This window comes from Panthera leo, chromosome A2, assembly GCF_018350215.1.
Source record: "Panthera leo isolate Ple1 chromosome A2, P.leo_Ple1_pat1.1, whole genome shotgun sequence".
NCBI lineage: Eukaryota > Metazoa > Chordata > Mammalia > Carnivora > Felidae > Panthera > Panthera leo.
In genome coordinates, this window is record NC_056680.1 from 2,050,058 (window position 1) to 2,073,384 (window position 23,327).

The 23,327-nt window shown below is 46.6% G+C and overlaps 1 protein-coding gene across 1 annotated transcript in view; it reads left to right on the forward strand.

The window, feature by feature from the left end:
• Positions 1 to 21,611, forward strand: part of LOC122213736 (zinc finger protein 77-like) — an 81,397-nt gene extending 59,786 nt beyond the window's left edge. The window contains exons 5-6 of the mRNA XM_042927932.1: positions 12,992 to 13,118; positions 21,526 to 21,611. Of these exons, the coding sequence (XP_042783866.1) occupies positions 12,992 to 13,118; positions 21,526 to 21,587 (189 nt within the window). The 3' untranslated portion in view covers positions 21,588 to 21,611. The remainder of the gene's footprint in view (positions 1 to 12,991; positions 13,119 to 21,525) is intronic.
• Positions 21,612 to 23,327: the final 1,716 nt, after the last annotated feature.

Sequence of the window (23,327 nt, forward strand, 5' to 3'; positions counted from 1 at the left end):
ACGTCCCCAGGGCCTTGTTCCTCAGCTCAGTGGATGCTCAGCGTGTGGGCCACCTGCAGTTCAGGGGCCTGTGGGGAGCACAGCGGCCTGGGCAAAGTTTGCGTAGGAAGGGGGCAGTGGTGGACAGTTGGTCAAACCGGTGTCAATTCAGTCAAAAATCCGAAGTGAGTAAGGAGAGTCCTGTATTGAGAAGAATGATTGCAAAGTGGGGAGCAGGGGCACCGTTGCACTTCAGGCTGGGGCCATGCCAGGGGCGGGGCACTTTTGCACTAGATGCAGGAGCCATGGGGGGGGGGGGGTGCAGCTGTTACATTAGAGGCAGGGGCTACAGGGGGGAGGGGGCTGTTGCATTAGGGGCAAGGGCTGTGCGGGAGGCGGGGGGCTACGTCGACAGGGAGGACACTGTGAGCATAAGACTTGCGAGTGTCTCAAGTTGTGTAAGTTGTCTGCGAGTTGTGTACAAGGGAGGAGAAGAGGAAAGAAACCAGGCATGAGCAGGTGTGGTGCTGATGTTGGGGTTCCCTGCGGCCAGCCTGTCCCCCTGTCCCCAGGAGGGGCTGTGTGTGGCTCAGGCTGAGAGCAAGCCCACGTTCAGGGGTCTGGAGGAAGGAGAGAAGCCAAAGCAAAGCGGGACCAGCCAGCATTTTGTGCCCCTTGGTCACGGGGACAAGCAGCTGAGCTGATCACAGATGAGGCACAAAGTGTGGGTGTGGGGGGGTCTGCGCGTGGCCCTGTCGTGGGTGAACAGGGGGACTTCCTGTGAGCCTTCTCCTGGTCTGACGGGGGAGGGGCCCTTGTGCAGCCTGCTGTTTTCCAAACCCCAACAGGGTGGGGGAGGGAGTGCCTTTCCACTGAGGTTTTCCTGGGAGCACAGGGCTCAGGTAGGCGTCTCCATGTCACTTGTCACCTGTGAGCAGGACCTGTCACCCTGTCCAGCTCAGCACTGATGGCTCTGTCCTCCGCCAGCCTCTTGTTGAGCAGGTGTAAAATGCCCGAGTTCTTTCTGCCTCTTTTCTTCCCCTTCAGGGCAGAGGGTGGTAAATGTGTCAGGTCGTTCCTGTCCCTGCTGACTCGGGTTACTGGGGGCTTTATCCAGAGAGCGTCCCCTGGGGAAAAGTGTCTCAGGACAGAACTGTCCTTCTCCATTAGGGTTGGGGGGGATCTGCAGGGGGCTCCACACCTTCATGCAGGTGGGTGGAGTCATGGATCAGAGGATTCATCCAAATGCTGGTGACGGTTCCACGCAGGGTCCAGAGCTGGAAAACTGTCTTCCTGATCTGTCCCTTGGGAATTGCCGGTGTCAGAGACGCACACAAATTCTGTGAACTGAGATGGGTTCAATTCTAACGGTACCAGGTCCCTGTTCTCTGAAAGGGATAAACAGCTTCCATTCATGGGAAACCACGCAGGGGCACTAGAGCCGCCCCTCCCACTGTGGCCTTGCCCTCAGGGTGGAAGCCGTGATGCTGTACCTGGTTGTCCACACAGCAGCTTGGGGTCCCCGTGTCATTCAGATGACCCAAGTTGCTGGAAGCTGGGGCCTCCTCTGGGCTGGGGACCGGCCACCCCCAAAGCTGGGCCTGGTGGGAGGCAAGGGAAGGTACGGTGGGGTCTCGCTTGCCTGCAAGTGGCCCCCGGGACCAATGCGGAAGGGGCTGTGGCCGCCCAGAGAGGACGCAGGGCCCCAAGAAGGGGATGCCGGTACACCTGTGCTGGGAACGATCTGGGGCCGCCCTGGGATGTCTCCTGAGGAACGGTGTTGGCATCGTCCAAGGGGTTGTGGGGTTAAGTGGGATCTGTGGAAACAGGAAGATGTGCAGGTCAGACTGAGGGAAGGCTCCTCAGGTCAAGTGCCATTGGAAGGGTCATGAACACAGCGTGTAGGGGTCAGATCCTAAACTGGGAGGGTTTCCTCCCTGGTTAGAATTGGAGCCCTGGAGTAGGGGGTGCAGGGTGTGCAGATCTCCAGGGTTGGGTCCCCTGGGGTCTCCGGGTCCCCTCCTTTCTTCCTGGAGGACTGGTGTCAGCAGGGAGAGCTTAGCTCCCGTATGGGGATTGGGCGTGACCCTCTGCAATGGGGTGTCCTGTGCGGTGTGGGCACCGCGGGTGACCGATGTGAGCGGCTCCTGCTCTGCTCCTTGGCCTGTTGTTCCTGGAGAGGCTCTCGCTGCCCCGGGAGTCCAGTGTGGGTGACACTTAGGACTTTTGTCCTTTGGCCATACCTCTTTCTGCTGGCAGCTTTCCGTGTCGTCACCCCCAAGCAGGTGTCACTTGACCGGATCTCTGTTGCGGTGCGAGAGGGGAATGTCAGCAGTGCCACCGGTGATGTGGCTGCCGTGTGGCTGCCCAGGGCTCATCTGTGTCGCTCGGGCGGGTATTTGCGGCTGGGGCCTCCTAGTGAACCCCTCTGTCCCGGGATGGTGGGGCGTGGGGGTCTCCAGTTCATGTTTTCCTTCTGTGGGCTCTGCTGTTGCCGTCAGTGTGGTCCTGTCTTCAGGGTAAATGCCTCGTAAGTCCTTCTGCGCTGGGGGGACATTGCATGTTGTAGCTTGTAAGTTACATGTTAGCAGGTAACGGGGTGCGGAGTGTGAACCACTCGACAGTGCTTCTGGCTGGTATCACCTGGGTGGTAAACTAGGTTCCCAGCCTGGCTGGTGAACTTTTAAGCACCTGGCTGGTAAACTGGGTTCCCCGATCCCTGTGAAGTTTGAGAGGTGTTCCCCAGGTAGGGATATCGTTCTCTCACAGTCTGAAGCCATAGGGAAACACTGGGCTTCTGTCCAGTGAGATAACATATAAACCGTGGCTAAACTGTATTCGTGTTTACGAGAGAGGGAGCTGTGTGACATCCGTTTGTGCGAGCCAGCTTCCCTGGGGTTGTCCTTGGACCGGTGGAACCTGCGAGGTTGTCACTCTTGTGACCTTATTAGTATTTCTCCGCTCATAGTCATTATCGAACACTATTAGGTTGTTGGAGGCCACTGCTCTAATGTCCGTCCACTGGTGAGTAGTGCATATTATAGTGTCTCTGGATATTGCTGGACTGGTATTTGTCCAACCAGAGTTCTCTTTTTACTAACGTCACAATTATTAGATTTCCCTCAATGCTTTTACATTTCTGGGGAACATTTTTGGACACCTCTGTTCAGTTTCTCTATGTTATTATTTGGGAGAACATCCCTTTGAACTATGACATGAGTTTGCCTTGGTTTCCTAGAGCTGTGTTTCCTTTTTTGTGTTGAAGAATCATCAGCCAAACGGTTTCTTTTGGTCTCCAAGGAGTCAGATCTGGAGCCAGGACCCTTCGTAATGCCAGAGAGGTCAGTTCAAGTAGGGCATCTAATGAATTTGGGACAAAGGAGCCATTTTTAATTGACCCCCGTGTGGGTGAGGACATCTTGTCTCCATAGTAGTCCAAGGTCATGAGCTCCCATACAGGCATGGCGACTGTCCCTATGAACATGTGTGAACATGTTTTACCCTTGGTGAAGGTGCAGGGCCAGAGGAAGGGCCGATCATTCAGCGTGTTGAGCCGAAGTAGCCCAAAGGTAAAGTGCTGCTCAGTGACCTCAAGGGACTTGCAGTCGCATCCCCAGCACGATATTTACCGTTTTCCATTTGTAAATAAGAGTAAACCATAGAACCTGTGCGTGAGAGGCACTTCCTGTTTGCAGGGGGAGTCAGAAGGTGCTGTGTCCGTGCTAAGCAGTCACGAGGGGTTTCACGTGGGTCCACGTGTCATGCTCATTCCCGGATCAGACGCCCTACATATCGATCATTTTGTCCTTTCAAGGCCAAAAGGTGTAACGGGTGGATTCGGGCTTCCCGGGAAGCGGTCTGAGAAGGGGAGCAGAGACCGAAACCGTCTACATATCATCAGAGAGCAGAGCCTGCAGCAATTTTCCATCATCCAGAGCAGCTTTTGAGATTCAAGAAAAGCAAGAAAGCCTGTGCCGCCCTGGGCGTGAGTGCCCTGGTGTGTTTCTGTTCCTTTCAAATGCAAGCGGAGTTAACTGCGTTCATCCTCACAAACTGCAATACGAAAAATGCACTGTGCAGTTTCATTTCCTTGAAAATTTGCTCTCAGTGGGAAGGGATGTCAGCGTGTGGGAGTTGGGAACAGCAGGTGCCAGTGATCACCGTGTCCTGGACAGTCCTCCGTCGTCTGGGCACTGGTAAAAGAGGATGGGTGCAGGGTATAATGGGATCATAGCCTCAGGCTCGTAATCTTCTGTGGGCTTGGTGCCTTTAAGGGCTTCTTTATTTACAGGAAATTTATTAAATACGACAGCGCTCTGAGGGATTTATTTGAATCTTCATAGGAGGTACGCTGTGGGTTCTGCCAATATTAGTTGGGGATTTTGCTCAGAAAGAGGATGGCAGGTGATCCAGCCGAGACAAATGATCAGTGTCCCCAGATGCCACTCTAGTGCGTCAGAGATGAAGTAGATAAAAGATGTCCAAAGGGCATTTCGCCCCCTGGTTAGGTATTTTGAGTATCTTCATCCAGTTCTAGAATTACTTCCCCTTTGTGGGAGAATGAAATTCCAGCGTGATCCCTTCTGAGGATCCGTGCAGTGAATGACTAGAGGTGGAGGAACTAACGTGAAAATGGTGTGTCTGTCACACGGGACTAGACACAAGGGGGCGGGTTCAGAGGCAGGAACCTGTGCAGGTTCATTAGAGACCCCACTGTTGGAGCCCCGTGAGCTCTCTGCGGCGGGACCTGCTTCACAGTGTAGGTCCCGTGTCAGGCGGCACAGAGAGAGTCCCTCCCCATCTGGAGAGTGGTTTCTCCAAGCTGATCAGGAGGGAATTTGGGGCAGAGCCCCTGTGGTCCTTAGAGCCCAGCCGTCGGGCATGAGGAGGGCTTGGGAGGGGCCAGGAGGAGGGCTCCCACCTGGAGCATTCAGGCTGCTGATAACCTTCCCTCACAAGTCCTGGATGTTGGCAATAATAGTGCAAACTAGGAGGTATTTGGTGGGTTTTTTTTAAATGTTTGTTTATTTTTAGAGACACAGAGTGTGAGTGGGGGAGGGGCAGAGAGAGAGGGAGACACAGAATCCGAAGCAGGCTCCAGGCTCCGAGCTGTCAGCACAGAGCCCAGCATGGGGCTCAAACCAACGAACTGTGAGATCATGACGTGAGCCGAAGTTGGATGCTCAACCCACCGAGCCACCCAGGCGCTCCTTATAGAAGCCTTCAGTTGTTCGTGGTGCAAATTAAGAATTTTAGCTGTCTTTCCTTCATGTGGGCTGTGAGTGGCCTAGTTTGTCAAAATAATTAAATATGCAGGGGATGAGATTTCCCAGCCCATCCTGGTCCTTTTAACGAAAAAGAAAGATTCCAGTCCAGCCCATTAAATGCTGCCTGATGGATTCCACATGTGAAGAAAGACCAGAAGTTACATTGAAGATAGGCTGAAGTCCATTGTAATAGCTATGTACAGGTTCATCAGGCTTTTGTGTGGAAACCTGGATTTTGTTTTAATTCACAGTCTTAGGAAAAGCTACTGTAATTGCTTGGTGGGGATTTTCAGATGTTTGGCATCTTTTCAGAAGTTGGGCCTCTCTCTCTCTCTCCCTCTCTTGGGTTAGTTTCATCCCATGTGTGGCCTGGGCCTCAGCAACATGCATGTGGACTAGTTGATCTAAATCTGGGAAACCATGTTGGTAAGTTGAATAGCCATGTCATGTTCTTCAGCGAGCTTATGGGGGGTCCTGGGCACTTTTGGAAACTTCTGCCTTAGTCCAGGGAACATGAGAAACATGGGCTTTTAGATCTTGAGAAGCCTTCCCTTTAAAGAGGCCTGGTTAACAGGCTGAGGTAAGGAGGGATCATGGGCAGGTTCAGAAGAAAAGGGGAAGTTCGGAGCTTGTTGAGGAAAGTGGTTGGAGGCAGGTCCCGGGTGTAGAGTAGCCACCGGATGTCTGCAGACAGGGAAGCCTGGGCGGGAGAAAAAGACACTTCGGAAGCCATTTGTCGTTATTTCAGTTGTTTGCCTTGGTTCATTTGAAACAGTCTTTTGCAAAGAGGTACACTTAGATCCTGAAAATATTTGCAAGTCTTGAGGTACTGAATAAAATATGTATCAAATTCAGTTTGCTGGATTCATGACTTCCTCATTTCTTTTTTTTCTTTTCTTTTCTCTCATTCTTTCTTTTCTTCTTTCTTTCCTTCTTAATTTTTAATTTTTTTTTCTAAAGTATTCAATAAAACATGTTTGGGGAGATTGAAAGTTCCCCATAAAGGCCCTTGTAGTTCTAAATTATATTTGGTTCAGTTGCTCATTTTGTTAGAAATGCACGAGGATGCACCATGGTTTTTAAACATAAGATTGGCCAGGGTTCCATTTGAGGGCCCCCTCCATGCGCTTTGATAACTGGAATCCATTTCTTGGTAGTTTTCTCTAGACCAGAATAAAAATTTATGAACACTAGTCTCTATAGGAGTAGCCTTGTTCCAGAAGAAATCAGACCAAGGGCCAACGCATTTGCAACAGGCACGATTCCAAGAGGAACAGTCCGGTTTTGGAAAGTAGTCGGAACAAAAATGAGTTCTCTGAGAAAGGACAAGCCCCTAACACAGGTTCTGAATAAACCCTGGAGAGTGCACACACAGGAGAGCGCAGACCCAGGGAGCGGGGCTCTGATCTCAGCACAAAACAACCTCCACTTCAGGGTCCCCAAGAAAGCAGAGAGAGCAGTGGGCTCCGTGGGTACCTGCACCTGTTTGCTCGCCAGCCTGGAGTGGTTGGGGTCTCCTCTGGGTCCCCTGGTGATCACCAAGTAACGTTAACTTAAAAATGAAACCGGCAGTTATTTTTCCAGGAAAAAAATGAGAATAGCAGAGAATTGGGATTTGGGACAGGTAAGCCCCAGCAATACCACAGGCAAGTCTGGAGAAGAAAGGGAGGAACAAAGGGAGGAACGCTTTTTCCTAGAGGAGAGGGGACATTGGGAGGGGCTGTGCCAAACCAGAAAGCCATTGGAGCAAACTGGGTGTTCCACGTGTAGTGGCTTCTCATTGGCTGAACTGTGGCTCTCTTTCATTGGCCGAGGCATGACTGTCTCTCATTGGCTGGGCTGCGACCATCCCTCATTGGCTGGGTTGTGACTGGCTCTCATTGGCTGGACTGTGACTGGCTCTCATTGGCTGGCCTATGATTGTCTCTCATTGGCTGAGCTGTTGCCACCGGAGGAAATAATCCTTCCTCCTGCATGAACAGTGATACATTATGGGTGTGCAGGTGCGTCTCTCCGTGTTGTGTCTGCCCTTGGCCCTGAGCGGCAGGTTGGGGAGCTTCCCCTGTGGACTCCTGACTGCACTTCAGTCGTGTCGCCTTTACTCAGCCTGGAAGGGGTGCCCGGCTTCTGGGTGGTTTTCATCGCTGGCGATCGGGAGTCGTGCCGCGGAGAGCAGAGCGCGTGCGCACGCGTGTGTGTGATGGCGCTCGTCCTCCCGGGTCTGGGGCAGGTGGATACGAGGAGCGGACCTGCCGTGTTGGGTGGGAACTCCACGTTGCTCGTGTTGGGGGTCCACCAGACTCTTCCAAGGCGGCCGCCCCCTCTTACATCCGCAGCAGGATGAACGAAGGAGAATGCGCCCTGCTCACGTCCTCGCCAGCGCTTCCCGGGGCGTCTTTATAGCCAGTGTGGTGGGTGCGAAGGGGCCTCTGCTGGTAGTTCGAGGTGCGTGTCCCGCGTGACGAATGTCTAGCATCTTTTCATCGACCCACTGGCCATTTGCATAGGTTCTTGGGAGAAGTGTCTGGGTGCGCAAATGTTAGGTGTGGACTTTTCCCCGCCGCCCCTTTTCGGGATGAGGAAGTTCCTTTCTGCTCCTAGTTGGCTGAGTATTTTTGTCAAGAGAGGGTGGTGGGTTCAAGGAAATACCTCTTCTGTGTGTAAGTGATCATGGGGTTTTTGTTTCTCTTCTGTTCATGAAGTTTATGACTGCTATTTTGCTTGCTGAACCAACCATTTTATTCCCAGATAAATCTCACTTGGTCACATTGTAGAATCCATTTTATTACTATTTTTAAATTTTTTTTAAACATTCATTTTTTGAGAGTGAGAGAGACAGAGCATGATCGGGGGAGGCAGAGAGAGAGGGAGACACAGAATCCGAAGCAGGCTCCAGGCTCGGAGCTGTCAGCACGGGGCCTGACGCAGGGCTGGAACTCACAGACTTGAGAGATCATGACCTGAGCCGAAGTCAGACATTCAACCAACTGAGCCACCCAGGTGCCCCTGTAGAATCCATTTCATATAGGATTAATTTTGGTGTCAGGATAAACTGGCCACATGGGGTAGATTGGAAGTGTCTGTGCATGGTTGCATTTTGCATATGGATCCCTGATGTGTGGTGACGTTGAGCTCATTTCATGTGCTTTTTGGCCACTTCTGTATCTTCCTAGGGAAATGTGCATTCACATTTTTTTGTCCATCATTTAGTTGCATTATTTGTCTTTATAATGTAACCTATAATATAATCTTTTTTATTGTTGTTATACAAGTTTTGAAAAACCTGTGTAGGTTACAAGCCTCGTATCAGATGTGACTAGCAAACCCACGCTGCAGCCCCAGATGAAATGGTGTTGCCTTCATTGTAGCTGATGTAGCTGGAATTCTGTGTGCTTAGGTTGTGGAAACATGTCTTTTATTTAAGTAATTCCTGATTATTTTCTCATAATTGTTTGCTTTTTCCTTCAGTGATGTGGTGTCCTCATATTGCTCCAAAGATACTATGTGTAGGGTGTTCAGATTGGTTGGGGAGGGAGGGTGGGCAGCATAAGCTGTGAAAGAATTCACCCACAGCAGAATTTACCCAACAAAGGAGTTAGAAGTCTATTGAATGCACTGCAGGGGAGCTGCAGGCCACCAGGTGGTGGTGACGAGCTATGGTCATAGGGCAGAGTGAAGGAGTGTAGGGACACATGGAAATTCGCCCTTTTTATGGTAACTGTGCCCGGTTGTAAGTAGACCATTGGCGAGTTGGGGCCTGTGGCTATTTAGAGGCGGGTCACTTAATGAGCCTGTTTTTTATCCATCTGTGTGGTCACTGTGGGCCCTTTTGCCTAACTTAGGTTTCCATTGGTGAAGCCTGTTGTCTAAATGTGGCCCTGACATCCCCCTGACAGGTGGAAAATGACAAATCTTTGGCGTTAGGACAGGGGTGTCACCTTCAGTAGCTTCTTCCTGCTGAATGAGGGCATAGAGATGTCCCTGGTGTGTCAACATTCAGCAGGAAAATAAGCCTGAAGAAAAGACCTTTGATAGTTGACCATGATCTTCCTCCAGTCCAGGAGTGTCGCCAGTCATTAAAGGAGAGGGAGGGATCCTTTCAAGCACCCACATGAGGATTTGTATCTGTCAGCGCGCCTGTTACGTTATTGGGGTAATCTGGAGCGCGTACATGGCACTCTGTTTTAATGAAAGCATAGGTTCCTTTTTGAGCTGCTGCAGGATATCAGGCCATTGGGTATTGGAGGGTCACCTTCTCAGTTTGTGGGTGACTGTGTGTTGGGCTTGGTTAAAGATGGCTGTTGTATGCCTGGCTAAAACCTCTATTTGTAATTTTAAATCCATAGAGGTTTTCCAGGAGAAATATGGTTACAGGAGAGTCCCATTAATAAGCCTTCAATGCCTGATGTCTAACCTTAACAATATCCTAATTATGAGGAATTGCTGGCAAATGGGAGCTACCTCTCCCCGGAGATAAGGACATCCCAACCTGCACCATGCAATCCAATATAAGGAAAAAGAGGGCATCCCTTATTTCTGTAAGTCCATAGTTAATCACATGGAGTGGGATATGCTCAAGCATTTAAGGAGTGAATTTCTTATCACAGCCATGCAGAATTGGTCAAGGTGACAGTTGAGTCATGCAGTTGTTGGGGAGTCCTTCCCATTTTCCACCTGTTCAAATAATGCTGTGTCCCTGGGGTTCTGTTCTTATCCAAACAGAGTAACAAGCATGACGATTCTCTGTACATGAGTTATTGTGGCAATCTCTCTGAAGTTCACGTCAAGTTGTCTAGTGTTGGTATTCAGAATTTTAATAAAAACAGCAGTTTTAACTTTTAATGATTTTAAGTCATGAGAAAGGAAGATATGAAACCTTAGTTTGGAGAGCTCTAGCCAGATATTTGAGGAAACCAGAAGAATTCAAAACCTGGTCTGGTTTATAAGAAATAGTACCAAAAACCCAGTATCTACAAAGATGTTGTTTTGAAAACATAATTATTTTCTCTCTGCATTCACTCTTATTTCTAGAGATAGCCAAATCAAGACTGATTTGTTTGTAAAACAGGTCCAGTTTTAACAAAATGGCCTAGTTATTTCCAAACGCTCAGCAAGAACAGTGATTGGCCATATAAGTTTTTTAAAAAGCTTGCTTTGCTCAAAATTTTAATAAGGAATCTCTAGATCGAACTTTTTAAAAAAACTTTATTTATTTATTTAAATGTTTATTTTTGAGACAAAGAGAGACAGAGCATGAACAAGGGAGGATCAGAGAGAGAGGGGGAGACTTAGAATCTGAAGCAGGCTCCAGGCTCTGAGCTGTCAGCACAGACACTGACACGGGGCTTGAACTCACGGACCGTGAGATCATGACCTGAGCCGAAGTTGGACGCTTAACCGACTGAGCCACCCAGGCGCCCCTCTAGACCGAACTTTTAATAGGCCCTCGAGGCCAGAAGACAAGCCAAATATTTGTCACCAGACTTGTCTGCAAGACCTGTAGATTTATGTGATTTCTTCTTCTCAAGGTCCCCAAACCATCCTGAGGTTTCCGGCACCTGCCAGGAGTTGACTTGACTCACCTGGTAAGGCTGCTGGGAACTCTGTCAGCAAGGCATCAGGCCAGTATTTCCAGGGGGGTTGATTGGTTCCACAAAGTCCACCTTAATTCCTTCAAGCTGTCTGGTTAGTTCTGGGTCTATGCAGGTCTGTCTCACATCCGACATTCCTGTCAAATCTTTGGTGAAATAACCAATGTGTCCAATGGTGTCTTGTTACAAGGAGAACAGATTCTCATTGTACTTAAGCAAAAAGGAGGGGAGGACTCAGCACTCAGATGTGTAGGAATGTGTTTGCTTGTAGGTCAAGATGGCAGTGGGGCGCCTGGGTGGCGCAGTCGGTTAAGCGTCCGACTTCAGCCAGGTCACGATCTCCCGGTCTGTGAGTTCGAGCCCCGCGTCAGGCTCTGGGCTGATGGCTCGGAGCCTGGAGCCTGTTTCCGATTCTGTGTCTCCCTCTCTCTCTGCCCCTCCCCCGTTCATGCTCTGTCTCTCTCTGTCCCAAAAATAAAAAAAAAAAAAAAAGATGGCAGCTGCATACATGGGAACTAAGGAGTTAAGGGGGGAATCTGACAGAAGCAAGGCTGCCGAGACTCAGCCAGCATCAGGAAAGGGTCCCAGCTGAGTCCTTCACATGTGCGGATTCACCACGGCCGAGCTGCCGTTGCCATATTTGCCACTCGTTGGGAATAGACCTTGGGAACAGAGTGGAGAGGAGAGGAAAGGGGTCATTCGCCCATACAGGCCCGAATGGTCTGACCTTGTTCACCCTCAGACCCATAGACCATACCAGGGACCCCTTGGATAGAGAACTTTGGCTGCCTGGTGAGTAATATGGTTGTACCTGCCAAAGGGCGAAAAGAAAGGAGAGGGAGTCACGGATCCCCCTGAAGGGCAAGAGGGGAAATCCCTCATCCTGTTGGGCAAGGGGTGCCCCATAGACGCCCCCTGGGACTTGGGATCCTCACCAAGGAGGAACCTCTCAGGTGGAGATTGTCAGGTGCCCAGAGAACACTAGAGTCAGGCCACCAAGAGAAACTCCCAAGAAATTCCTAGGAAATCCCAGGAGAGGCCGAGTATAGCAGAGGGTCCCTGTGAAGGCCATCAAATGTGGGGTGACCCGATCAGAGGGAGGCCCGCAGCTCAGGGGGTGAGAGAATTCCCCCCAAGGCAGAACAGAGGAGATGGGAGTTTGCTGAATACCCTGCAAGGGAGCAGCGGGCAGGATGGCAAAGGAGAGACCGTCTGCCGGGAGGCAGTGCTGGGGGCTACAGTTATGGGGTCATGAGGGAGCATGAGAACCTTTGGAATGCTCCCTGTGTGGGACCTGTGCCCGGTTGTAAGTATGCAGGGGTTAGTTAGGGCTTGTGGCCATTTCGAGGCAGGTCACTCAGGAGCGCGTGTGCATTCAGCTGTGTGCTCACTGTGCCCTTTGCTGCGTATCTTTCCATCACTCAGGCCTGTTGCCTAAAAACGGTCCATACACTGTGATTCTTCCTCCTGTGTTAACGTGAGCGGTGGCTGTGTCCCCATCAATCCCTCAGGGACTCTTCCTTCTGGTGCCCTTTTCCTTGAATTCTGGGCCCTGGGTTAAATGTTTGAGCGGCCCTGCTGACTTCCACGTTTCTTAAGGCCCCAGACTCGTCTTACACATCAGGTGTGCCAGGCGCCCGGGCCCTGGCCTGTGTCGGTGCCCAGAGCCCACCTAATCCGCGGAAAGGGTCGTGTCTGCCTCTGTCGGAAGAGAGGGGACTCCAGCAGGCTTCTTGCCCTTGTTCCTTCCAGGGCGAGAGCTGCTCCCATGAAGCAGCACTGGAATCTAAGTGTCCACAGCATCCTGACATTCTGGTCCCAGTTCTTGGAGCTGACGAGGCACAATCGTCTTAGAGCAAGCCAAGCGTGTGTCCTCCGGTCTGTGTGTTGTCCGAGTGAATATTTCAGTTTTCGGTCTGCACAGTACTGGTCTGCTCAGATCTGTCTCAGTGTAAATATCCCAGTAAATTGGGTGTGTGTAAGTCCATGTCAGCTGTTGTCCTCACCCTCTGTTGTGACTCCGGGGTCCTAGGAATGGAGTCAGCTCCCTGCCTGTCACCCACACCCTTCATTCTCTAACCCACACCCTTCATCCTCCCACACACATGGGTGATGATGGAGCTTTGCTGCAATAGAGTGTGTGGTATGTTTCAGGCCTCTGTGGTCTTTGAGGATGTGGCTGTGAACTTCACCCCGGAAGAGTGGGCTTTGCTGAATCGTGGTCAGAGGAAGCTCTACAGAGATGTGATGCTGGAGACCTGCAGGAACCTGTCTGCTGTGGGTAAGGATGGCTCCATACCTTCACTAGTCATTTAGGGAAGAAATATTTCTTACAATTGGCTATTCTTACTGGGCCGGAGGAATGGGAATACATTGGAAGAAGGACAGAGTTGGTCCAAGCATTCATGAAACCTATCTGGAGTCATATAGCTTTTCCACAAAAGCATAGTTTTATGTGTTAAATTGGTTGTTTATTACCCTGTTTTTTTAAGTTTATTTATTTTGAGATGGAGAGAGAATGTGTGTGTAGACACTACTCATGAGAGTGGGGGACAGGGAGAGAGAGAATCCCAAGGAGGCTCCGCACCGTCAGCACAGAGAGCAACGTGGACTTGATCTCACGAACCGTGAGACCATGACCTGAGCTGAAACCCAGAGTTGGGTGCTTAACCAACTGAGCAAGCCACCAGGCACTCCAAGGCCACTAGTTTTAAGACCAAGAAATGTTGCCGACTTGCTACATGCCAGCACAGGGAGGAGACAAACAAATATGTTGTAAAGGAAACAACAGGACAAAACCACTGAAAATGAGCTACATGATATGGAGATAAGAGACCTACCAGAGACGGAGTTCAAAGTCATGGTCCTGCAGATCCTCACCAGTCTTGAGAGAAGAGTGTAGAAACACAGACCTTCAACAAGAAGATAGAAGCTGTAAACAAAAACCAGTCACAGCTCAGAGTTTCCATAACTGGCCTGAAAAACGCCAGATGGAATCTGCAGGAGGTAAGAGGATGTTAAACACAGATCAGTCATCTGGAAGATGCGCTAGTGAGAAGCCACCAGGATGAACAGCAAAAGAACAATACTGACAAATAAGTGAGGACAGGTTCCGGGACCTCTGTCACTACTGGGCTGCTTGGTTCTTGTCCTGGATGCACCAAAGAATCGGAGACCTGTACCAGAATGGGGAGCTGGGGTGGCTTGAGTAGATAGGCGTAGTCATTGCACTTTCCATTAGAGAAAAGGGGCCACTGCTGGAGTAAGAGGGGCAGTGGCCCCAGGATGCTCTCCTTTGAAGCCTGCTTCGTGTACGTGTAAATTTGCCTTTGGTTGACATTTTGACTGGCAAAATGGTGGTTGTAGAATATTGGGGCTTCTGTGCCTGTGCCTGCTCATGATTCATTCTGTTAGAATTGTACAGATTTATATATTGTCTATTTATGAGTTTTTGCTATTTATGAGTTTTATGAGCTTTTGCTGTAACCTTAGGAGTAAGTTGCACTCTTTCTGCACATGGCTCAGCTCTTGAAAGTCCCAATGTGGCTTTTTGTTTTTGAATTTTTTTTTTTTTTTTTAGAGAGAGAGAGTATGCAAGCAGAGGATGGGGCAAAGGGAGAGGGAGAGAGAGAGAGAGAGAGAGGGAATTCTCAGGCTACACGCTAAGCACGGAGTCCAAAGCAGGGCCTGATCCCATGGCCCTGGTATCATGACTTGAGCCAAAATCAAGAGTCAGATGCTAAACAGACTGAGCCACTGAGGCTCCCTCATACACACCCCTCACACACACCTCCCTCATACACACCTTTGTGGCTTTTGAGCCAGCTCGGTGGCTAGGCCTTTCCTGTTTTGTTAGCCCTTAGAGGTGGCTCTGTAGGTGTGGCTGTTAGCCCCACCCCCCGCCACGCCCCACGTAGGGGTGGCTCTGAGGTTGTGGCCAGATCTGTTTTATCCCTCCTCACTCATGTCTAACTAACTGCCCCACACTATACCATGTCAGGGGGAATAACATTTTATTAGAGAAGTCTAAGGAGGGGAAGAGAGAGAAAGGGGCAGAAACTTACTAGAAGAAACAAAAGCTGAGGGTTTCCCTAATCAGGAGATGGGAACAGATATCCAGATCCAGGAAGGACAGCAAGCTGAAACAGGATGAACCAAAGGAGGTTCACGCCAAGACTTATAATAAAACGGGAAAAAACTTAAAACTAAGGAGATAAGGTCTAAGAAGAAAGAGAAAAGCAAACTGTAAACTCTAAGGGAAATTTCGTAAGGCTGTCAGCTGATTTTTTTAGCAGAAACATGGCAAGTCAGTGGGGAGTGCCATAATACTTTCGAAGGGCCAAAAGGAAATAACTATGACCAAGGATATTCTACCAGGCAAAGGTAATCATTCAGAATTGAAAGAGACAGAGCTTCCCAGAGAAAAATAATTAAAGATGTTCATCACCATTAACCCAGCTTTACAAGAAATCTCAAAGGACTTCTTTTAAGTGGAAAAGAAAAGGCCATAAGTAGAAGCATGAAAAGTATGAAAGGAAAAACAAAATTGCTGGTAGAGGGGCACCTGGGCAGCTTAGTCAGTTAAGCATCCAATTTCAGCTCAGGTCCTATTCTCACAGTTCCTGGGTCCGAGCCCCATGTCAGGCTTTGTGCTGACTGCTCAGAGCCTGGAGCCTGCTTTGGGTTCTGTGTCTCCCTTTCTCTCTGCCCCTCCTCTGCTCACACTCTGTCTCTCTCTCAAAATAAATAAACATTAAAAAAATTTTTTTTAATTCCTGGTAGAAGCAAATGTGTGGTAAAGATAGTAAATCAATCACTTACAGAATTAGTATGAAGGTAAAACTCAAAAGTAGTAAACTCAAAAGTTGTATCTTGAGGTTACTCAAGGGATACACAAGAAAAGATGTGAAATATGTGGTTCCTGGCTGGGTCAGTCAGTAGAGTGTGTGACTCTTCATCTCAGAGTCATAAGTTCAAGCCCCACATTCATTGGTGTGAACCCTTGGGGAAAAAAAGACATGAAGTATGACATCATACCTAAAATGTGGGGGAGTATAAATGTGTTTTAGAATGTGTTCAAATAAGCAATTATTAATGTAATACATACTGCTGTATGCATAAGATATTACATATGAACCTCATGGTGACCATAAACCAAAACCCTATAATCCATGCACAGAAAATAGTGAAAGGTACACAAGCAAAACATTAGGGAAAGTTGTCAGATCACACGAGGAGAGAGCATGAGTAGAAAGGAACAGAGAAGAACTATGAAAGCACTTAGAAAACATTGAACGAAATAGCTAGAAGTACATGCCTCTCAATAGTTACTTTCAGTGTAGGTGGACTGAAGGCTCCAATCAAAAGATCTACAGTGACTGAATGAATAAGAAGAAAAGACCCATGTATATTCTGCCTGCAAGGGAGTCACTGTCACCCAGTGGACACAGACTGAAAGTCAAGCAGATGGAAATAGATTTTCCATGCAAATGGAAGTGGGGGGAAAAGCAGAGGTAGAAATACTTCTATGAGATAAAGCAGACTTCAAAACAAAGACTGTAATAGACAAAGGCCATGACACGATGACAAACAGATTAATCCAACAGGGGGCGTATAACAATTGCATATATCTATGCATCTGACAGGAACACCTCAATATATAAAGCAAACATTACTAAATACAAAGGCAGAAAATGACAGTAGTACAGTAATTGTAAGAGAATTTAACACTCCACTAATGTGAATGCATAGAACGTCTAGACTAATAATCAGTAAGGAAAGAATGGATTTCAATGACACATCAGGCCAGATGGACTTAATAGATGTATACAGGACAGTCCATCCCAAACAGTGGAATACACATTCTTTTCAAGTCTGCATGGAACATTCTGCAGGATAGACCATAGGTTAGGCCCAAAATTTTACAAGTTGCAGTAAATTTAAGAAGACTGAAACCATACCAAGCATGTTTTCCATGCATAGCAGTATAAAAGTACAAGTCAAGTACAAGAAAACAGAAGGAAGCTCCAACGCATGGAGCCTAAACAGAATGTTACTAAACAACAAAGAAATTAAAGTGAAGTTGTTAAATACCTCCAGGTATTCACTGAATGAATGCAGTGATGGAAGATTTTTGGCATGTGTAGCATAAGCAGTTTGAAGAGGGAAGTGTATAGTGACACAAGCCTACGTCAGGAAACAAGAAAAATCTCAAACATTCTACCATTGCACCTAGAGTAACTAGAAAAAGAACAAGCAAAGCCCAAATCATAGCGAACAGAGCAGAAATACATGAAATGGAGATTTAAAAATAGATCAATTGCAAGAAGAGCTGGTTCTTTGAAAAGATAAAATTGACAATATCTGGTGAAAGTAATCAAGAAAACAAGAGAGAAGGCTCAAAATTAGAAACGAAACTAATGAAACTAGAAAGAAAACTTGCAATCAACACCACAGAAATACAATGGACTAAAATAGATTAGCATGAGAAATTGCCAACAAACTGCACAAGCTAGAAGAAATAGACAAGTTTTTAGAAACTGTAATCTGCCAAGGCTAGATCAAGACGTAATAAAAAATGTAAATCGATCCATTACAAGAAACAAAATTGAATTACTACTGAAACAACTCCTAGGAAAAATCCAGAACCATCCAGATGGCCTCACAGGTACATTCTACCAAACATATAAAGAAGAGTTATACCTATCCTACTCAAACTATTCTCAAAAATAGAGGCGGAAAGAATACTTGCAAGTTCATTCCATAAGGCCAGCATTACCCTGATACCAAAACCAGACAAAGTCACTACAAAGAGAAAAAAAGTTACACAGGAATATCCCTGTTGAACATAGATGTCAAATATAAAACAAAATGTTAGCAAACTGAATTCAAAATATATTCAAAGGAGCATTCACCACAATCAAGAGGGATTTATTCCATGGATGCAAGGATTTAACATAAGCATATCCATCAACATATGATACACCACACTAATGAGATAAATTATTAAAAATCATGTGATCATCTCCATAGATGTAGAAAATCTTTGGACAAAATTGAACCTCCATTCCTCATAAAAACTCTCAAAAAGTGTGTATACAGGGAATATACCTCAACAGAATATAGGCCACATATGACAAACCCATAGCTACCATACTCAGTGGTCAAGAGCCAAAAGTTTTTCCTCTATGATCAGGAACAAAAAACGATGTCCACTCTCACCACTTTGATTTAACATAGTACTGGAAGTCCTAACCAAACAAGTCAGACAAGATTAAGAAATATGCAGACTGTTAAGGAAGATGAAAATATGGTCAATATTTGCAGATGATTTGAAACTATTTATAGAAAATCCTTGAAACTTCACCAAGTACTATTAGAACTAGAATCATTGAAAGATACAAAAGTAATAATACCTAAGTCTGTTGTTTTTCTATAATAACAAAATGGCAGAAAGAGGAATTAAGAAAGCAATCTCATGTTCAGTTCCTTCAGAAACAAGAAAATATAGTGAATAAATGTACTCAATGAAGTTGAAAGGCCTGTACTCTGAAAGTATAAGACATTTAATGAATGAATTGAAAAGGACACAATAAGTGGAAAGATATACCATTGTCATGGATTGTAAGGGTTAATATTGTTAAAAATGCCCATACTATGAAAAGCACTCTACATATTCAATGCAATCCCTATTGACATACTAATAACATTTTTCAAAGAACTAGAGCAAAAATTCTAAAATTTTTATTGAAACAGTAAAGATTCCAAATAACTAAAGCAATGCTGAGAAAGAAAGCATACCAAAGCTGAAGATATAACAGTCCCAGATTTCAAACTATACTACAAAACTATACGAAACAAAACAGTATCGTATTGGCACAAAAAGAGACCTATAGATCAAGAGAACAGAAGAGAGTCCAGAAATAAACCCATGCTTATATGGTCAAATCATCCACAAAAAAAGGAGCTGATTATATACAATGGAAAAAAGACTGTCTCTTCAATAAATGGTGTTAGAAAAATGAGACAGCTACCTGCAAAAGTAAGGCTCGACCACCTTCTTACATCATCTCACACAAAAGTAAACTCAATATGGATTAGATACTTATGTGTAAGACTTGAACTCACGTATCTCTTAAGACAAAACAGAGGAGATAAACTCATGGACGTCATCAGCCTTGGCAATATTTTTGTGGAATTCTCCCTTCAGGTAAGGGAAACAAAAGGAAAAATAAAAAATGGGATGAGGAACATAACAGACATTTTCCTAAAGGAGATATAGAGTTGGCCACTTAGCACATGAAAAGCTGCTCAATAGCACTTATCCTCAGAGAAATGCAAATCAAAACCACAATGAGCTGTCACCTTAAAGCAGCCAGAATGGCTACCTTCAAAAAACACAGGATATCACAAGTATTGGTGAGGATGTGGAGAAAAGGAAACTCATCATTGTTGGTGGGATTTAAACTGGTGCAGCCACGTTGGAAAACAGTATGGAGCTTCCACAAAAAGCTAAACATAAGTACCATATGGTCCATAATTGCATTTCTGGGTAGTTCACCAAAGGAAAAACCAGGACAGTAAGATACATGCACCCCCACATTCTTTGTGGCATTAGTCACTATTCTCAAGATATGGAAACAATGCAGGTGTCCATCAACAGATGAATGGATAGTGAAGATGTGGTATCTTCACATACAAGGGACTATCACTCAGCAATATGAAATGGATGGAGTCTTGCAATTTGTGACAACTTGGATGGATCTAGAGGGTATTATTCCAAGTAAATAAGACAGAAAGACAAACACTGTCTTTTATATGTGAAATCTAAAGAACATAATGAACGAACAAACAGCAAAAAATAAGGATAGACTTAGAACTATAGAGAATAAAATGGTGTTTGTGAGATTGGAAGGGGATGGAGAGACAGGTGAAATCATGGAGGGGATTGAGAAGAACAGATTTGCACTTACTGAATAAATAAGGAAGGAAGGAAAAGTAGAGCACCGAGAATATGGTCAATAATTTTATAGTAGTTTTGTATAGTGACAGTAATTGCACTTATTATGGTGAGCACTTTTTAATGTATATAATTGTCCAACATATAGTTGTATGTTGTACAACTGACAATAGTGTAGATCAAAATGCTTCCACTAAAAACAAAACAAAACACAGGTATCCATTAGCAATGACCTTGAAGACTATGAATCCATCTTCCAAATTGCTTGATGCCCTTCAAATACTGCCCCCTGCTGAGCTGTTCTCCAGGGGCAGGGCAGTAGCCACACCCACCACCCGACCTCCCGTTGGCAACTGGGACAGTGCAGAAGGCTTCACCAAGGGCCTCTGTGCCTTCAGGACAGACCAGCAACCCTCGGGTGCACCAGGTGCCAGAGAAGGGAAAAGCATTTGGACACGTCCATTAGAAAGGTGACTCAGTCTTTCTTTGAGAAGATGATGTTTGTCATTCACTTGGCTTCCCTGCCAGACTTTTCATCCATTCTCACCCTCAAAGTGAGCCTTTTGTGTTCCTCTTGTAGGGGTACGGGTGGCTGTGTGTATCTTGCCTAGTTAGTATCTGATAATAATCTGATAATACTTATCTCCACATTGGTCTCCATGTATTTTGAAGTATTGCTGAGTAAAGAGGCTGCCATTTCATACACTCTTCTTAATGGCAAAGTCCCAAACCACTAGGGTCCCCAGAATTTTTCTGTGGTCATGTGTCCGTTCTTCCTGACGAACTTCATTTACATTTTGGGATCAGTATGTGACTGGAAGTCGATGTAAGGTCTGTTTCTTATCTTGAAACATCGACCATTCCCAAGAAATTAAATTACGCTACTAATTCTTGCAGGTTGTCGAAGTCAAGGTAACACAAGTGCATCAAGGCTTCAGTGGAGCATTTTGCTGAATGAGCCACCGGGAGAAGACAAAACAGGAATATTTACAAGAAAAGATTCGTGTTCTGTTTTTGGAGAAAAGCAGACATTTTGTAGCAGAGGAGATCACCTGCAAACCCAGGAAGGGCATTCAAGGTGACTGACACTTGCATGGGAGGAACGGGGATGTTGGCGGTTATGAGACTAGAAATTAAAGAACAGCTGTAAACCTAGCACAACAATTGTGCAGTCGGAATTTTCACAAGACAGAGGTTTTTGTTTTTTTTAATTTTTTTTTTAATGTTTATTTTTGAGAGAGAGAGAGAGACAAAGCATGAGTGGGGGAGGAACAGAGAGAGAGGGAGACACGGAATCCAAAGCAGGCTCCAGGCTCTGAGCTGTCAGCACAGCCCGACACGAGGCTCAAACCCACAAACTGTGGGATCGTGACCCGAGCTGAAGTCGGATGCTTAAGCGACTGAGCCACCCAGGCGCCCCACAAGACAAAGTTTTTATAAATGCATTGTAGATATTGATCATCTATAAAACAATTCAGTTGGGAAGAATGATCAGGGAAAACTATATGTAAGAAGCCCAGAAAGTTATGACTTTGTTTGAGTCCTTAGCCAGAGCAGTAAGCTTGTACCACTTTGTAAGCATGGAGACAGTGCCACAAACATACCCATTCATTGACAATGGCCATTAGGTAGTCCAATAATGATTAACAAACATCAATATATCATTATTTAACAAAGAGATCGCTTATAAGCATTATTCCCTAACCATGTGCCTTCCTATTTTGAACAGAAGTCCTTTGGTGGAGAATGTCTGTGAACGTATTGAAGGAGATCCATGTGGAGAAACCCTGAACCCGATTACAAGTCTTACTGTGCATGAGGGTTATCCTACTAGAGGCAAATCCTGTCAACATGCTAAGCGTAGAGAAGCCTTCGCAGATGGTTCCTTCCTTGGGAAGCCAAGAGGATCTCACCCAGGACTCAAACCTAGTCCCGGTGAGGAGTGTGGGCTAGCCTGCAGCTGCGTCGTGAGCCTCAGCACTCACGCGGACACAGACCTTATAGAGGAACCCGATGAAAGTCAGGACACTGGGAGAGTATCTAAGACATCGAAGAGGCTCAGTAGTAAAAAATCTCTAGAGTGCAAGAAATGTGGAAAAGCTTTCACTCGCACGTCTTCCTTTCAGGGTCATGTGCGAGGTGACTGTGGAAAGAGAGTCCATGCATGTGACGTGTGTGGGAAAGTCTTCAGGTATAAGTCAAGCTTGCGGACACATAAGAAAACACACACTGGGGAGAAGTCCTATGAATGTCAGCACTGTGGGAAAGCCTTCTCTGGTCGCAGTTCCCTTGTAAGACATGTGAGAACACACACAGGGGACAGACCCTATGAATGTAAGGAATGTGGGAAATCTTTTTGGAATTGTGGACATTTTAATCGGCACATGACCATGCACAGTATGGTGAAACCCTGTGAATGTAAGCAGTGTGGCAGAGCCTTCCGGGATCAGACAGATCTGCGGATCCATATGAGGACACACACGGGGGAAAGACCCTTTGAATGTCAGCAATGTGGGAAAGCCTTCAGATATCTTGGAAATCTGCGAGAACATATGCGGACACACACGGGGGAGAGACCCTACGAATGTCAGGAGTGTGGGAAAACCTTCAGGTACAACTCAAGTCTGCAAGCTCATGTGAGGACACACACTGGGGAGAGACCCTATAAATGTCAGCACTGTGGAAAAGCCTTCATTCGACACCACACCCTCGTACTACATACTGCGAGAAGACACTCAGGGGATGGACACTTGGAATGTAAGGAGTGTGGGGAAACCTTCCGGAAGCATCGACCTTTTCAACGTCACATGACCACTCACAATGTAGTGAAACCCTATGAATGCGAGGAGTGTGGCAAAGCCTTCAGGTATCACAGAGACCTACAAATACATGTGCGGACACACACTGGGGAGAGGCCCTATAAATGTCAGCACTGCGAGAAAGCCTTCACCTCCTCTGAGAACCTGCGAGTGCACATTAGGACACACACTAGAAAGTGACCCTATGAATGTCTGCAGTGTGGGAGGGCCCTCAAGTGTCCATCACACCTGGAAACACACCCGTGGACACACACTGGGGAGAGACACCATGATTTTAAGGAGTGTGGACAAACTTTCCAGAAGCATGAACATTTCAAACGTCACTCGAACACGCACAGTGCAGTGAAACTCTGAATAAGCAGCGTGGCCTCCTGGGATCACACACATCTGCAGGTACATGTGAGAACACACACTGGGGAAACTTCGTAAATGTCTGCTCTGTGGGAAAGCCTTCGTTTGTCTCTCTTCCCTTCAAGGACACACACACGGGCAAGCAGAGTGACGTGAAACCCTATTAACTTCAGCACCGTGGGAAAGCCTTCAGGTATCCCAGGAATCTGTGAGCACAGACACACTGTGGAAAAGCATTTATTCTCCCTTAAAATTTTATTGGGAATGTGAGCCAACACACTGGAGATGATCCTGAACAAACAAGATTTTGGGAAAACATCAGGTATAGAACTTGATGTATTTTGTTCACAAAAATTCCGGC